General features: G+C 37.0%; 1 protein-coding gene across 4 annotated transcripts in view; it reads left to right on the top strand.

Annotated features, from left to right (window-relative positions):
- lrp1aa (low density lipoprotein receptor-related protein 1Aa) overlaps positions 1-17,807 on the top strand; it is a 177,184-nt gene that overhangs the window by 111,769 nt on the left and 47,608 nt on the right. For all 4 annotated transcript variants that reach the window (XM_051912126.1, XM_051912128.1, XM_051912127.1 and 1 more), the window contains 16 exons: positions 1,115-1,240; positions 2,880-3,011; positions 3,436-3,570; positions 3,669-3,798; positions 3,882-4,008; positions 5,381-5,532; positions 5,750-5,874; positions 6,218-6,592; positions 10,103-10,292; positions 10,476-10,680; positions 12,570-12,762; positions 14,008-14,133; positions 14,337-14,465; positions 14,558-14,677; positions 16,523-16,636; positions 16,885-17,034. In XM_051912126.1, coding sequence (XP_051768086.1) covers positions 1,115-1,240; positions 2,880-3,011; positions 3,436-3,570; positions 3,669-3,798; positions 3,882-4,008; positions 5,381-5,532; positions 5,750-5,874; positions 6,218-6,592; positions 10,103-10,292; positions 10,476-10,680; positions 12,570-12,762; positions 14,008-14,133; positions 14,337-14,465; positions 14,558-14,677; positions 16,523-16,636; positions 16,885-17,034 — 2,529 coding nt within the window. The remainder of the gene's footprint in view (positions 1-1,114; positions 1,241-2,879; positions 3,012-3,435; positions 3,571-3,668; positions 3,799-3,881; positions 4,009-5,380; positions 5,533-5,749; positions 5,875-6,217; positions 6,593-10,102; positions 10,293-10,475; positions 10,681-12,569; positions 12,763-14,007; positions 14,134-14,336; positions 14,466-14,557; positions 14,678-16,522; positions 16,637-16,884; positions 17,035-17,807) is intronic.

Raw genomic sequence — 17,807 nt, 5'->3', positions numbered from 1 at the left:
ATGATGTAATTGAGTTGGACTCGCTGTGCTGGCAAAATACTATATATGTAAGGGATAATCCACAGATAGTGTATGCAAAGAACCACCCGACATGAAGTGGAGTGCATTCAAATGGTTTAATGCACAGCTAGCCGTGGATATACCACGGTCATTTGCCAGCACTGACAAGTTAAAGCTGTTAATGATGTTTACAGCACAACAATTTACCAGAAGGATAAAAATGATGCTTAATTTAATCAATTACAGCTTGTTAGATCAAGCATTCTACCTGCTTAAAAATTAGACACAGATATGAAGTAGTGCGGTAAGATTGCATTTATTTGAATTAATGAATTATAGCATTTAATTAAATTGATTTTAGAGAGAGAGAGAGAGAGAGAGAGAGAGGTATATGTAAATTACCTGCGTCTGTCAGTGTCTCTCTCTCTTAAAACAATGAAGCTGCGAGTTAATTACTTCAAAAACAGCGACGTTACCGCCTATATATATATATATATATATATATATAATTTTGCAATAAAGTTAATTGTTTTTTCTTGTTTCTACTCATATAATCAACAACCTTAAGTGAATAGTTTTATATTTCTCCAGAGTTTTTTAATTTGATCGTCATTTGGAATGCTTCATGGGATTGTGAAGCATTGTCAGTTTCAGAATCTTGTACCTTTGTCTTTTTAACAAATATTCAAATACATTTTTGCTTCCTATCAAAGTTTGTAATGTTGTGATTCTCCTTATTGCTGGTTGGTTTGATTTATGGCTCAACATTTTAACAGACTTTTTTTAAAATCCTTATGGGAAAAATTAATGGAAATGTTGCTGAAAAATGGGCGGCACTGATGCACTCTATTGAAATTTTCAGGCCAGTTCATTGTGCAAGTATAACTTTTATGAATAAGGAGCAATCTACTGTACAGTAAGCCTTATTAGCATAGAAAAAAAAGAGTGTTTGTGCTGAAAAAAATGACCTTGCCTTGATTTAAATACTGAATCAGTATCAGTGCAGATAGCATCTGCTTAAACTGGATTGTGGGTGGTTTTTCTATAGATGCAGACTTTGTACTGAAATTGTCCCGTTGGTTAATTGAGTTTGTTGGCCGTGTTGTATTATCAGGTTCAAACATGTGCAGTAACAACAATGGTGACTGCTCTCAGCTGTGTCTGCCCACGTCTCCCTCCAGCCGCTCCTGCATGTGCACCGCAGGATACAGCCTGAGGAGTGGACAGCAGTCCTGTGAGGGTACGAATCAAACACACACACCTGACATTCAAACTCTCAATTATGTGTGACTTCCTTTTGGGAAAAAGGCATGGAGGTACAATAGACCACAGTGTTTGCATTTCCTTCAGGGAACAGCTGGAAACACCATAAGAAACATGCAGGGGAGCAGCACACTGCACAATAATATCATTTGAATACTGTAGGCTTAATAGTTGTTTTCTGCAATTATCTATCAATTTGTTTTGTATTTTCTACAGACTCTACAAAATGCTGTTGTAGTCAGTGAACAAAAGGCAGTTTTGACCTTGTAGACTTTTGGAAAATGAACTTCCTACTAACATATATACAGTCAAACCAAAATTTATTCAGACACCTTGAACATTTCATTCATTAATACAGTTTATTCACTATAGTTTAAAAAAATTGCAATAAAATATGACAAGATCTCAGAGTTAAACTGTGTCAGAAAAAATTAATTATATTAATCTTAATATAATCTTAATTATGTCAGATAACACTTAAGCAAAACATGGTCAGGTCAAAGTGTCTGAATAATTTTTGGTTCCAAATTTTTTATCAGTTTTACTGGTAGTCCACTGTATGAAGAATTTTTGGGTATAATATGTCACAGTTTACTTTATTTTGCTATCCTCACTTACATAAATGAACTATAGTGTTCTGCACCCACTAGTAAAAAAATATCAAAAATGTCTATAATTTTTGGTTTGAATATGACTGTATATACAGGAGAATTTTGACAGAATTTTTCTGAAACATTTTAACCACAATTTTCAGATTTTTTTCATAACATTTTGTGGCAAAGCTAGCATTTTTTAAATATTCACACTTTTTATTTATTACTTTGTCAAAATTACATCTTGAAAAACATCACAAATGAAAAAAAAAATTATGTAAATTTTATATAAATAATTTTTTTTATAAAATAGATGGTTTGCTTGTTTACTAATCATCAATGACAGTTAAAAATATCGGAATATAATAATAATAGTTATTATGGATTTTTATGCACTACCCTACACAAAAAAATTGGGGTCAGTAATAAGAAATTAATATTTATATTCAGCAAGAAATCAAAAGTGAAATTAAATATATTTATAATGTTACAAAAGCTTTTTATTTCAAATAAATGCCTTTTTAAAAATTTCTATTCATCAAAGAATCCTGTAAAAAATGTCATGTTTTACTTTAAGATAACAATATCATTGATAATAATCATAAATATTTCTTGAGCAGCAAATCATCATATTAGAATGATTTCTGGAGGATCATGTGACACTGGAGTAATGATGCTGAAAAATCAGCTTTGATCACAGGAATATATTACATTTTAACATATATTCACACAGAAAGTTGCTATTTTAAATTGTAATAATATTTCACAATATTACTGTTTTTACTGTATTTTTGATCGAATAAGTGCAGCCTTCTTTCAGAAATATTAAAAAATCTTGTCAATCCCAAACTTTTAAACACCTTTGAATATTAGGATTAGTCTTGGAGGGAAGAACAAGTGTAAAACAACAAAATCTTTACACAAAGGCATTATAAAGAATGAAAATCTCTTAATAACAACAAACCTGTGGACATGAAAGTGAAGAATGAGCCTGAAGTGTGACGATTGTTGTGTTGATTTCAGGTGTGGGTTCATTCCTGCTGTACTCTGTACATGAGGGCATTAGAGGAATCCCACTGGACCCTGCAGACAAGTCCGATGCCCTTGTACCGGTTTCAGGCACATCACTCGCCGTTGGGATTGATTTTCATGCCGGTGAGTCTCAACACTCTTGATTTATGTTTTCAGATATACACTCAACGGCCACATTATTAAGTACACCTTGCTAGTACAGGTTTGAACCCCCTTTACCTTCAGAACTGCCTTAATTCTTTATGGCATCAATTCAACAAGCTCCTGGAAACATTCCTCAGAGATTTGGTCCATATTGTCATAATCGCATCACAAACTTGCTGCAGATTTGTAAGCTGGGGAATTGATTGAATGCTTGTGGTTTGCTGTTGGTGGATAAATCATTTGTAATAAATACTGGTATATTCCATAAAAAAATAAGAAATGTCCATTTAGATTTTTATGGTGACTTTAAATGGAGATAGCACTAGAACTGTAAAATAAAATATTACTGTTCCTGTAACTGTATTTAATCTATACTATAATTCATATGTATGTTGTTATGCAGATAACGACACCATCTACTGGGTTGACATGGGTTTGAGCACCATTAGCAGAGCTAAGAGAGATCAGACGTGGAGAGAGGACGTCATCACTAATGGCATCGGACGCGTGGAGGGCATCGCTGTCGACTGGATCGCCGGTGTGTCTTGAGCACTTTTGACGCTTTCACATGCTTTCAGAGCTTTATCAGAATACTGGTCCATAAACCGATCTTGTTCCTGTCACTGTGTGCTATAGGAAACATCTATTGGACAGATCAGGGCTTTGATGTGATTGAGGTGGCCAGATTAAATGGCTCGTTTAGATACGTGGTCATCTCCCAAGGACTGGACAAACCTCGGGCCATTACTGTACATCCTGAGAAAGGGTGAGATCTGCGTGACTCTGACTTCCTGTCTTTTATTGTGAGTGTGTGCTGCATGAATGAAGTGTTGGTGGTTGTGTGTGCAGGTATCTGTTTTGGACGGAGTGGGGTCAGTATCCACGCATAGAAAGATCTCGTCTGGATGGATCTAATCGAGCTGTGCTGGTGAACGTCAGCATTAGCTGGCCCAACGGCATCTCCATTGACTATCAGGTGCATATGACACATTTATGTCAACTTTGTCTGAACACTGTTGTTTTAAAGGATTAGGATTAGTTCACTTCAGAATTCAAATTTCCTGATAGTTTACTCACTCCCACGTCATCCAAGATGTTTATGTCTTTCTTTCTTCAGTCGAAAAGAAATGAAGGATTTGAGGAAAACATTCCAGGATTTTTCTCCATATAGTTGACTTCACTGTGTTTCAACGGGTTGAAGGTCCAAATTGCAGTTTCAGTGCAGCTTCAAAGGGCCCTACATGATATGTATATACTTTTAACCACAGATGCTTGTCTTGCACTGCTCTGCGATGCGCCAGGCATTACGTAATCATGTTGGAAAGGTCACGCGTGACGTAGGCAGAAGTAACGATCCAGTGTTTATAAAGCAAACTTGCAAAAACTAAGCCAAACGCCCTTTACAAAAAAAAAAAAAAACATTAAAACAATGATGTTGGATGATTTTGAAGTTGGAGGAGAAAATGAGATGAGGTGTTTTTCACCTTACTGGTGAAACTTCCACCTACGTCACGCGTGACCTTTCCAACGTGATTACGCAGTGCGAGACGAGCCTTTGTGGTTGAAAAGTATATAAATTTTACTTTTTTTTTTAGAAAATCACAGATCGTTTCGCTAGATAAGACCCTTATTTCTCATCTGGGATCATGTAGAGCCTTTTGAAGCTGCACTGAAACTGCAATTTGGACCTTCAACCCTATTTACAACGTGTTTTTTGAGCAGTGTAGCCAATCACAGACATGTTTGTTGATCTCTTGAACGCAGTGGCCAATCAGAGGTGTTTAATTTAGTCAGAATCCATTTGCTGCTCGAAACACAATGTAAATAAAAGATTCATTGTGCAGTGTAAACAACTTTATTAATTACACCTTTGTGAGATCGAGAGAGACAGCTTTTTAGTGATTATAAAGGAAGTCTTTGCAGGCTTTCTAGGCTATATATAATCCATTCAGAATTTGAATAGAAGTCGACACATAACGGTAATTAATATGATTAGCCTTTAGCTTGATTATGTTATCAAATAGCTAATAATGTGTTGATAATGTTACACAAACCATGTTCACATTCGCCATGTCAGAGTCAGACAGCTGCATTCTAAAAATCAGCATCTGTAGAAATAATGATAGGAATAGCCCCGCCCGGCACACTGACGGGATAGGTTACATGTTTTTGACGGTACGAAACGAGGTGGTTTCAAACCGTGTTTTTGAGCCTGTCTTTGGTCCACTGCAGTTTTAAGGAGAAAATACTCAGCAATGGTGTTGACTGATGAATTTGCACATGGTTTGTCTTAAAGCAACATTAAAAACTTGATTTTCACCACTGATCATTATTCATGTGTCCTATAGGAAGATATGCTGTACTGGTGTGACGCACGTACGGATAAGATCGAGCGCATTAACTTGGAGACGGGGGAGAACAGAGAGGTGGTGCTGTCCAGCAACAACATGGACATGTTCTCCGTATCTGTGTTTGAAAGCTACATATACTGGAGTGACCGGTCAGTGCACCATATTTGGACACTTTAACCCATTAATTCCTCTTCACAGAAATCATCTTCCTCTCCACTGTTTTCTCCAAAGAACCAACATGAAAATTAATTAAACAGGATTTAAACATTTTTTTCAGATTTTAATGTAACTTTATTTTATTTGCTAACCCTATTTAAAGAGTCTTTGAACTTTGTCCAAACAAATAAGTGTTTTTCCTTTCTTTAGAACTCATGCGAATGGTTCGATAAAGCGCGGCAGTAAAGACAATGCAACAGATTCAGTAAGTCTAAGGACGGGCATTGGCGTTCAACTCAAAGACATCAAGGTTTTTAACAGAGCGCGACAGCAAGGTGGGTGTTCAATGACTTATAGAAATGTGCTGTAACACAACATAAATTAGCATGCACAGAACTGTTTGGAATGTGGATGTTATTATTCATTGTACCACTGCATTGCATTCTTGATTCTGACTGTTCCATGTTCCACTTGGTTCCAAATTGTTGCAAAGGTTTAAAAATAAAGGCGGTTTTGTTGCACATATAAGAAGTTCTTTTATGACTTTTTTTTTGGCAAAGTCAAGATCAAGGAAAAAGATATTGACCTATCTAGCACTTATCATTGAATCTACGAACAAGATTCAGATTTCTCTTAGTTGCAGCATTTCTTAATTGTTTCAAACAAATCTCTTTGCAGGAACTAACGTCTGCAAAAACAAAAACGGTGGCTGTCAACAGCTCTGTCTTTACCGTGGTAACGGACAGCGAACATGTGCTTGCGCTCACGGAATGCTAGCCGAAGACGGTCAGAGTTGTCGTGACTATGACGGATACCTGCTGTATTCAGAACGTACCATACTAAAGAGTGTGCACTTATCAGATGAAAACAACCTTAACGCACCCATCAAACCGTTTGAAGACCCCGACCACATGAAAAACGTCATCGCGCTAACGTTCGATTACCGTGGAGGAGGCGGAAAAGGAGCCAATCGGATCTTCTACAGCGACATCCATTTTGGGAATATTCAACAGATCAATGACGACGGGTCAGATCGGAAGACGGTGGTTGAGAGTAAGTTTCAAATAATTAATATCTACTTTAAAGAGGCCATGCTCTTTTACAATGTCTTGATGTTGTTTTTGGGCTCTACTAGAACAGGTTTTCATGCTTGAATGTTCATTATTTTCCTCATATTCTCCATTGTTGCAGCTCCTCTCTTCCCAGTCTGTCAGTAACGCTCTGTTTAGTTCCTGTCTCTATGAAGCCCCTCCTTCTGAAAAGCACAATGTGCTCTGATTGGTTGGCTGGAGCGGTGTGTTGTGATTGGTCAAGTGCTTCGAGCATGTTTGGGAAATGTCCCGCCCCTTACCATAACCACCAGTTTCAACATACTATTAACTAGCTCAACCAGGCCCTGTCCCTTTTATTTTCGCAAACTTTAACTTTTTTTCTTTTTTACTCATTTTCACTTTGTTGAAAAACAGAACAGCACAAAAAGTGGATGGAAACCTGACTATAGTTATTTTTCTGTGCTCAAAACAAGTCCCTGTGCTGTATGTGCAGTGGCGGTTTGATCACAGCACATTTTTGTTCAACTCTCCATTAGCAGCTCACAGTTGGAGAGAAAACAAGTCAAACACTGAATCATTGCTCTAGCCGGCGGACACACAATCAAACAGGACAGGGAAAGTCTGAAGTCACGGACAGTTCGTTTTGTGAGCGCACAATAAACTCTTTCTTTCATAAGACGGTTGGCTTTCACAGCAAGAGAACTGAGCAAAGAAAGATGTGCGTATCTGTTTATTCCTCTGTTGCCACAAACACCAAATGAAGGAAGGATAATTATGATAATTGCGAACTCTCGACCAAAATGTCTCCTGAAAGAATGTTGGCTTTCTTTTGCTGAAGTGGAAAAGTTTGTCTGTCTGAAACTACAATCAAAACCAGATTCACTCTGCATCCTTTAGCTTTATTTACTCTTATTTTAGGCAGAGATGTGGTTTTGAACAATAGTGTTTGAGTTTTACAGATTCATTTGTAGAGTCTCACCCTGTAGGAGTATATTATCCATTTGATTTTACTTTTTACTGGGAAATTTAAACTCACTTACAGTATATGGAGAACCTCAAAATGTAGTCATGAAGTAATTATTTACTAGTTAATTCCAGTCAGTTGAATAAAGGACTAAATGTTACCTTTTAGCTAATTGGATAAAAGCCAAAACAATTACAAGTTTATAAGAAAAACAAATCATATATATATATATATATACCCTCCTTTTAAAAACGGTCTGGTTCTTCATTTTATTAGTACCGGTACTTTGAGTGCCAGCTGTATTTCCTAATGTGCGACAGCAGGGGGCAGTGTGCGTGCAGCGCGCTGCTTCTAAGGCACATTGAGTGCGTGTTTATTCCGCTCAACTGCGCAACGGCTTTTATGGTGACGAAACGAGAGGTATGTCTGCAAATACAGGTGCTCTTGCAGACCGTCCATAAATTGTTAAGAAAGCAAATACACGAAGCGAAATATGGCATTATTTTGCTTACATTGCCGACAGTAAGGGCAAGCCCACGGACACCACAAAGCCCGTCTGCAAAAGATGTTACAAAATAACGCAAGCGAAGGGAGCCAACCAACACATCCAACTTGGCAAAGCATCTTGCCGACAATTTTGAAGAGAATTTAAAGAGCGACAGGTTAGTGAATGTGATACCAGCATTACCAACATTCCCTCTCTGTCTCAGCAGACAGCAAAATGAGAAGAAGCTTTTTGCTTATTAATAAAAACAACAACAACAACAAAGTGTTCTGTCATATGTTATTTATTTACCTTTCCTGCTGTTTTAGGTTTTTGCCATAGTATCGTTTAAGTATCAGTATCGTGATATTTAAGTTAGTTATTGTATCGAAGTCAAAATTTTGGTATCATGACAACACTAATATATATAAGACAAAAATGATGTATATTTGTATAGTAGGTTATGCTTTAGTTATGTAGTAATCAAACTTTTATGGAAATGGATAAAGTACTACATGAATCTGGGCTTTCAGGCACTCGTATGATTTCACTGCTGACTAAGAAAAATAGTTAAAATATCAGCCAGGAATGTTGTAAGTCAAATATTGTAAACATCTGACAGAGTTCTATAGAAAAAGATTTCATTTCATCATCATGGTCAGAGCAGAGGTCTTCTTTTTTTGCATTCATGCACTTTGGTGCTTTTACAATATTTATTGTTTTTGGCTTTTTTAAGTGCTAAATGCTTTTCTCTAAACATGTGGTTTTCATTACACTGGCTATGAACCGGTTATGTAATTAAAGCCAGGAATAAATCTGGCATTAAAAAACACATGTCAGTTCTTTCGTCTTTGAACCGTCTATGGCAATGAATGAACAAACAAGCAACAAACCATTTGCTTTCAAATCTTTTTTTCCCCTGTTTTTCATTGTTGTTATGTCCGGATATAATTGGCTCATGACTAACACACACATTTGGATATTGCTTGTAAACATGGTGCAAAATAGATGGTGAGTTATTTCCACTTGGATGTGAAGCTTTTCTTCAAATGGCCAAAGCTTAGTCTGCGAGAAACTCAATCTCAGATGATTTATTAAGTCTTTATTAAATACGCCCTTTCTGTAATAACGCATCTGTAATAAGTGTAATTATTTAGTTTAATTTTGCAATTTCTCATGAACTAAAATGCCATTGACATATATTCAGTGCCCTTATAGTCAGGTAAAATTAACTAAAATTAATGATTATGACATGACGAAATACTGACTAAATTTAAAGGATATTTTCGTCAAAAGTAAAAAACTTTGAGTAAAAACACTGGAACTGGCATGAGAGCCTATCTTTTGATTTTATAGTTTTAAAAACTTTTGTTTAAAAATAAATGCACATTGTTAACCCCCAGGTTTATCAGGTTTTGTGGGTTAGGAATGAGGCACAGACTTCAATGGACTTTTTTTTTGTTGAAATATATAAAACAAAAAAGAAACAAAAAGTATCCCATAGTGGAAACCACACTGGCAAGGCAGGACGAGACGAGGTGAGACCGGACAGGACAAGGCTTAGCAGGGCTGGACACGAGGGGTACATACAGTGACAAACTGGCACAGGACTGAGAACAGAAGGAGAATAAATAGGAGAGGAAATGAGGTTAATGAAAGAGAGCAGGCGGGGCAAATGAACTAATAATCAGGTAACAATAAGAGCAGGGTTAAAGGATTAGTTCACTTCTGAATTAAAATTTCCTGATAATTCACGCGGCCTATGAAGACACAAGCCGCGCTACATAGAACAACGACAACATAAGAACATCTAGTCAATGAAAACATAAACCAGGTGCTCAACAAAAACACACTCAACCTGTACTCTCACATCGAAAGACAAAACATGAATGCTAAAAAGCTTTTTACTTCAATAAATGCATGATGTTTCCAGAGTAAATGAGTAATCGTGTTAAATAATTGACCTCAATATTGACCAAAATAATTGTGATTAGGATTTTTGTCCATTTTTTTCCTACAATAATATAGCAGCTAAAATGTTTTTAAATGTTTTCTGTCTGCAGACGTTGGGTCAGTGGAAGGCTTGGCGTATCACAGAGCCTGGGACACTTTATACTGGACCAGTTACACCACGTCCACCATCACCCGTCACACTGTAGACCAGAGCCGCTGGGGGGCTTTCGACCGGGACAACGTAGTAACCATGTCAGGAGATGACCACCCGCGGGCATTCGTCCTGGATGAATGTCAGAAGTGAGTTTTTTTCTGTCCAATTTCTTCATTTCACAACAAACAACTTTCAACAGTGTAGCAACAACATTCACTGTCATTAACCGTTCCCTTTTGAAAGGGATGTCATATTGCATTGAGGATGGCATTAGTAAGATTTTGCACTCAATATTTGTCATTGGCTCACATTCCTCTGCTGTTCACCAGCTTGATGTTTTGGACCAACTGGAATGAGCAGTCTCCCAGTATCATGCGTGCTCAGCTGTCTGGTGCCAATGTCCTTGTGATCATCGGCAGTGACATTCGCACTCCTAATGGACTTGCCATCGACCATCGTGCGGAGAAGCTCTATTTCTCAGACGCTACGCTTGATAAGATTGAGCGTTGCGAGTATGACGGCACCCACCGATATGTAAGTCGGAACTTGCACCCATGAGTGTCCAATTTTGTTCAACTTACATTATGACACTACAGGTAAAAACACTGGTTTTTCATGCACTGGTCAGTTTTGGGCTAGTAGGAAGAAAAGTACACTTTTAAGTGTTTAAAAACACACTTTTAAGTGTTTATTTTATTGCAGTTTATCTGTTTGCATCAGTAGATTTCAGTTATAAGAATATCTTTAAACACCATAAGTTTGGGTCAGAAATCTCCACATGTATTGCTCGTTGTTAGTTAATATTAGTTATTGCATTAACTAACGTTAACTAATGGGACCTTATTGTAAAGTGTTACCAAAAAAAATAAATAAATAAAAATGAAATTAGTACATTAAATAGTTGACGACTTCATAATTCCAGTCAGAAAGTTTGGAAGAATAAGTCAATTTAGTATTAAAATGAAAATCAACCCGAATTCCAGAAAAGTTGGAAAGTTTTTTTTTAAATTTGAATAAAATGAAAACTAAAAGACTTTCAAATCACATGTTTTATTCACAATATTTTATTCACAATAGAACATAGATAACATAACAAATGTTTAAACAGAGAAATGTTACACTTTTATCCACTAAATGAGCTCATTTCAAATTCAATGCCTGCTACAGGTCTCAAAAAAGTTGGCAAGGGTGCAACAAATGGCTGAAAAAGCAAGAAATTTTGAAAAGATTCATCTGGGAGAACATCTAGCAACTAATTAAGTTAATTGATATCAGGTCTGTAACATGATTAGCTATAAAAGGGAAAGAGTGTGTAAAAAGATTGTGGAAAACAATGTTCCTCAACGTCAAGTTGCAAAGGCTTTGCAAATCTCATCATCTACAGTGCATAACATCATTAAAAGATTCAGAGAAACTGGAGAAATCTCTGTGCGTAAGGGACAAGGCCGAAGACCTTTATTGGATGCCCGTGGTCTTGGGGCCTCAGATGACACTGCATTACTCATCGGCATGATTGTGTCACTGACATTACTAAATGGGCCCAGGAATACTTCCAGAAACCACTGTCAGTAAACGCGATCCACCGTGCCATCTGCAGATGCCAACTAAAGCTCTATCATGCAAAAAGAAGCCATATGTGAACATGGTCCAGAAGTGCCGCCGTGTCCTGTGGGCCAAGGCTCATTTAAAATGGACTGTTTCAAAGTGGAAAAGTGTTCTATGGTCAGACGAGTCCAAATTTGACATTCTTGTTGGAAATCACAGACGCCGTGTCCTCTGAGCTAAAGAGGAGGGAGACCTTTTAGCGTGTCATCAGCGTTCAGTTCAAAAGAATTGGCCTGCCTGCAGTCCAGATCTTTCACCTATAGAGAACATTTGGTGCATCATTAAACGAAAAATACATCAAAGATGACCACGAACTCTTCAGCAGCTGAAAACTTATATCAGGCAAGAATGGGACCAAATTCCAACACCAAAACTCCAGAAACTCATAACCTCGATGCCCAGACGTCTTCAAACTGTTTTGAAAAGAAGAGAAGATGCTACACCATGGTAAACATGCCCCCGTCCCAACTATTTTGAGACCTGTAGCAGGCATCGAATTTGAAATGAGCTCATTTTGTGCATAAAATTGTAAAATTTCTCCGTTTAAACATTTGTTATGCTATCTTCTATTGTGAATAAAATATTGGCTCATGTGATTTGAAAGTCTTGTAGTTTTCATTTTATTCAAATTTTAAAAATGTCCCATCTTTTCCAGAATTCAGGTTGTAATATAATTTATCGCAATTATTTCTAGGGCAAAACCAAAATAGTTATCGTGTCAGACCTGTGAAATGTTCAACTTCAAAATGGAAAACATTTAAAATTTTAACATTTCTACAAACGGAGTGGTTACATTGCATGTGTCTTGCCGTCTGTAGGTGGTTCTGAAGAACGAGCCAGTACATCCCTTCGGTTTGGCCGTGTACGGTGACCACATCTTCTGGACAGACTGGGTGCGCAGAGCTGTCCTCAGAGCAGACAAATATGTTGGAGGAGACATGAAGGTGTTAAGAGCTGATATCCCACAACAGCCCATGGGGATCGTCGCTGTGGCCAACGACACAAATAGCTGTGAGTGAACGAACGCAACAGCAGTGTGGTCAAGAGTGCTTTACAGTGTCCTGTCATCTCAACCGCGTAATTATGTGCCAAAAGTAATCTGTGATTGTCACAGAGCCGAGAAGAACTCTATAATGCTCGGGAATGACACTATCACACACAATCAATATCTTTCATCATGCTTCTCTAAGTGTGATAGAAGCAATCTCAAGCACTCAAACCCCCACAGACAGCATCTCTGAAGACCCCTATTTACTGTCCCCCCAACTAACTGGACCGAAACCGAAAAAATAGCAAATAATGATAGATTTGAGAACAAAAAACTCTTTCATGTTTACTTTAAAATAATCATATCATGGAAGATTTTGATGTCCTGTCTTGACATATTCTAATATTAAGAACTCTATCTCCAATCCAAATGAAGATGTTTTTAATTAAATCTGAGTGATTTCGGTCCCTCCTTTGAACATCTATGCAACTGAAACTTTGATGCTTCAAAAACATCATAAAAGATCTTTAAACTAATCCGTATGAATCGAGCAGTTTAGTCCAAATTTTCTGAAGAGACTCAATCACTTTATATAATGAATAGAATTAATTTAGGTTTTTATTCACATATGAACATTGATCAGTGAACATAAACAGAAGCTCAACCATACTTGCTGGATGCACGCACAAGAATGAACCTCATTGGTTCTTGCGGAAGCTCAAACGTGCTGCGTAACATGAGAATGAACCTCATTGGTTCTTGCTGAAGCTCAAACGTGCTGCATAACACGAGAATGAACCTCACTGGTTTTTGCTGAACCTGAAACGTGCTGCGTAACACGAGAATGAACCTCACTGGTTCTTGCTGAAGCTCAAACGTGCTGCGTAACACGAGAATGAACCTTCTCATGGTTCTCACAAGTCAAGCAATTTATTATATTTTTTATTTTTATGAGATTCACCTTATAAGTATAGGCTGCTTCTTCTGCAGTCTGGCTGCACAGAAAATCCCATCTGCACACCTCTGTGAGAACTAAGTGTTTACATCTGTGTGCTGTGAATAGGAAATAGTTTTCTGCAAATCTGTGTGCAAATGGGTAGTGAATGTTAAGTGGGTTATTTGTATCTGTTTGTGTGTTTCTTGAAGGTGTGCATAATGATTACACACAATGCTTCTTGTGGCCTCTCAATGTCAAGAGCTTCTGTTAAATTCATGTGTGTGTGTGTGCGTGTGTGTGTGTGTGTGTGTGTGTGTGCGTGTGTGTGCAGGTGAGTTCTCGCCCTGTCGGGTGAATAATGGTGGCTGTCAGGATCTGTGTCTGCTCACTTCAGATGGACGGGTCAACTGTAGCTGCCGCGGAGAGAGGAAACTGCTGGAGGACAACACCTGCATAGGTGAGATACTGCCGACCAATCACAGGCTCCATACATCATGTCTGCTTATGAAATTGTTGTCATTAAAACACAGTGCTCACAGTTTTCTGTCCCTCTATTGAAAGTTCATCCCACTAAAGCTTTCAAGCTTCAAAAAGTTCATAAAGAGATTGTAAAAGTAATCACGTGTACTATGTTAATAGTTGGCATCTTGTGTCTTTCAGCTCAGAACACATCATGCAGCAGTATGGATGACTTTGAGTGTGGGAATGGAGACTGCATCAAATACACACTCACCTGTGACGGCATGGCCCACTGCAAAGACAAGTCAGATGAGAAGCAGTCCTACTGCAGTGAGTGTGTGTGTGTGTGTGTGTGTTGTTATGAATGTTCACAGCAGTTGTGAAGTCCACGTGTCGCTCTAACAGTCTGTGTTTGTGTTCAGCTAACCGTGTGTGTAAGAAGGGTTATAAGCGCTGTGTGAACGGACGCTGTGTTGGACACAGTTCCTGGTGTAACGGCCGGGATGATTGTGGCGATAACTCTGATGAACTCTTCTGTAATGGTAAGAACACCTATTCATATACACTAAATATCTGTATCTCCTCATTCGCATGAGGTTTTCTCCTTCCATCACTACACTGCTGGTTAAAAGTTTGGAATAATTAAGATTTTTTAAATGTGTTTGAAAGAAGTCTCTTCTGCTCACCAAGGCATTTAATTGATAAAGAATGCAGGAAAACAGTAATATTGTGAAAAATTATTAGAATTTAAAATAACTGTTTTCTATGTGAATATATTGTAAACTGTAATTTATTCCTGTGATCAAAGCTGAATTTTCAGCATCATTACTCCAGTCTTCAGTGTCACATGATCCTTCAGAAATCATTCTAATATGCTGATTTGATGCTCAAGAAACATTTTTGATTGTTATCAATGTTGAAAACTCAATCAGTGTTTCACATCAGATCAAAGTTTTGTTGCTTCATTTTATGAATTATTAATAATTGAGCACCAAATCAGCATTTTAGAATGAATTCTTTCAAAAAAATTATAATTCTTTGACTCATGCAGATTAAATGTTATTTGCAACATGCAATATTTGGGTCATTGACGAATAAGGTTTTTAAAAGTGTAAAAAAAAAAAACATAATGGCGATATAATTAATTTTGAAGTTTTATTATGTGTTAACAATGAGATTATGTGGTTTTTATAATCAGTTAACACTGCTTTTGTCATTTTTTACAAGATGGACGAAATGTGTCATTAAAAAAGTCATTCGGTTTAACCAGAATTTCAGTTTTACTGAATGACACTTTTGGTTATACCGAGTGACGATATTTTCAAACAATGCTAACAGGCTGATATCTAGCTAGCTAGCTAGTTATCTCGCTAGCACAATCAAACATTTTATATTTAGTACAAGTTTTTAAAATATTACAACATCTTCCATGTTTTATAGCGGTTGTACCCAATGACCTGATGTTTCGGGACATGCGTATGAGCAAGTGAAAACATGAATTTTTCAAATAGTTAAGAGAGAGTTAGTTACTTTGCTTCATGACCATGTGGTCCTTTGTAGGTGTCTGAATGATGTCACATCCTGTCACATGATATTGACCGCATGACTTGATCCAAAATGGTCCCTTTATATTGGTTACTCCGAATGACATCAGTGAAATTCATTTTTCCGGACATTCTTTCTCATAACAAAGCAATGACTTTTACACATAATTTTAATACCATTTTTCACTATGTTGATATATCTGGCATTATAAAAACATGCCAGAATAAAAAAATATATACATTTATTACATTTTAAGATATTTTAATCACAAATGAATTGGCTGTATTGGCCTTTGGACGGTTAAACCGAATGACCTTTTGACACTTCAAAATCTTTAAAATATCTTTATATGAAGCAAAATATAATTAAAACCTTTTGGATTCAATAAAAGAGATCTAGTTGTACTACCTTACATACTTTGGATGTCATATCTTTGTTTGTTTTTTTGTTTTTTTATAAAAAATGACCCGTCACGTCATTGACCCATTTGTCAAAAAAAAAATCTTATGTCGAAATCACAATCAATCAATCAATCAATCAATCAGTCAATTAATCAATCATTATATTTCAGTAATTATTTGGGAAATAGAATGAAAATCACCATTGAGAATAATGGGAATTATCACAAAAAAATCAAAAGTAATACATCTGCACATGACAATGTGAATTGGGAGAAAAATGTGCTAAAAGGAGGGAAATGTGCCTAATTGTCATGAAAGTGCTGTCATTAAAATGGTCCTAAAATATGTTTCATTCTATCTTGTATTTATAATTCTTTTTTTGCACGTTTTTGTGAGTTTTAACTTTTCTGACTGGATTGTTTTGCACGTGTTGTACTGTAGCAACCCTGTGCACGGCAGATCAGTTTCAGTGCAGAGGCGGATCATGTGTGTCAAACTCCAGTCGCTGTAATCAGGTGCTGGACTGTGAGGACGCCAGCGATGAAATGAACTGCTGTAAGTTCCAAACATTCAGTATTTCAGACATGAATTATTATCTAACTGTATCTGTGACGTGCTGTTAAGTACAACAGACAAATAAATAAAGCACACACTTACAGTAATGCACTTGTAAGTGAAAATCTGCAGTTTTTTGTCTTTTGTAAAAGTTTATTCATAACCAAAATAAACATTAGCAAGACCTTCCTTGAAAGTTGCACATACTGTTCTTTGATTTCTTAAGCCTGTGTCTTGTTTTTTTTCAGCGCCTTCTGATTGTTCCAGTTATTTCCGTCTGGGTGTGAAAGTCGTCACCTATCAGCGGTGTGAATTCACTACACTGTGTTATGCTCCGTCATGGGTCTGTGACGGAGCTAATGACTGCGGAGACTATTCAGATGAGACCAACTGCCCAGGTAAACACACATGCATGCCTTCAGATGTGTGCAGCCTATTAAAGACCCTGTAAAATAGCTGTCTTTCCTGTTCATTTCTTTCCTGTCCTTTCCGTTTTAAGCAATGAAATTAAAATCTTGATAAGAAATGTTTGTTTTTATTCAAATCTCTGCAGTTTAATTGCAGACTTTGGGATCTTCGAATATCTGACTACAGTTTAAATGCCCCAATATACTCATGGCAAAGTACTTTTTTGTTCTTCACTTAGGGGTAAAAAGAAGTTTGAAATATCTTTGCAGCAATATACTGTTAACGAACATCCCGATGCCACCTATGCTGCTGAGAGTGACGTTTATATGAATATGTAAATATGTGCTGCACGCTTTCCTCTCAATAACAAAGTAAACACACAACAAAAATACCAGCGGTGAGAAAACAGCAGTTCAGAAAGCATCAGATCATAGTGATGTTGATGTTTGCACCAGCTCTGTAATTCAGCTCTCCAGTCACGTCACGTGTATTTATACAGCTCTTTATACAATAGATTGCTTTAAAGCAGCAGCTTTATGTTAGTAAACATAAAAAAACAGGGTCAGTGTCGCTTTCAATTAGAATTACAGCTGGAGTTTCTACTATAAAGCATCTCTCCAGTGTGTTCATGTTGTACTCGCGTCTGACCTCGACCGACTGAACAGAAGAAATGACACAGGATATTACGCTAAATATTCTCCATTAATTTTAACCAATCAAAAAATTGACTGAGATTCTACCGTCATATAACCTGAGACAAAAG

Source organism: Ctenopharyngodon idella, chromosome 11, assembly GCF_019924925.1.
Source record: "Ctenopharyngodon idella isolate HZGC_01 chromosome 11, HZGC01, whole genome shotgun sequence".
Taxonomy (NCBI): domain Eukaryota; kingdom Metazoa; phylum Chordata; class Actinopteri; order Cypriniformes; family Xenocyprididae; genus Ctenopharyngodon; species Ctenopharyngodon idella.
This window is presented reverse-complemented; position numbering and strand designations above follow the sequence as displayed.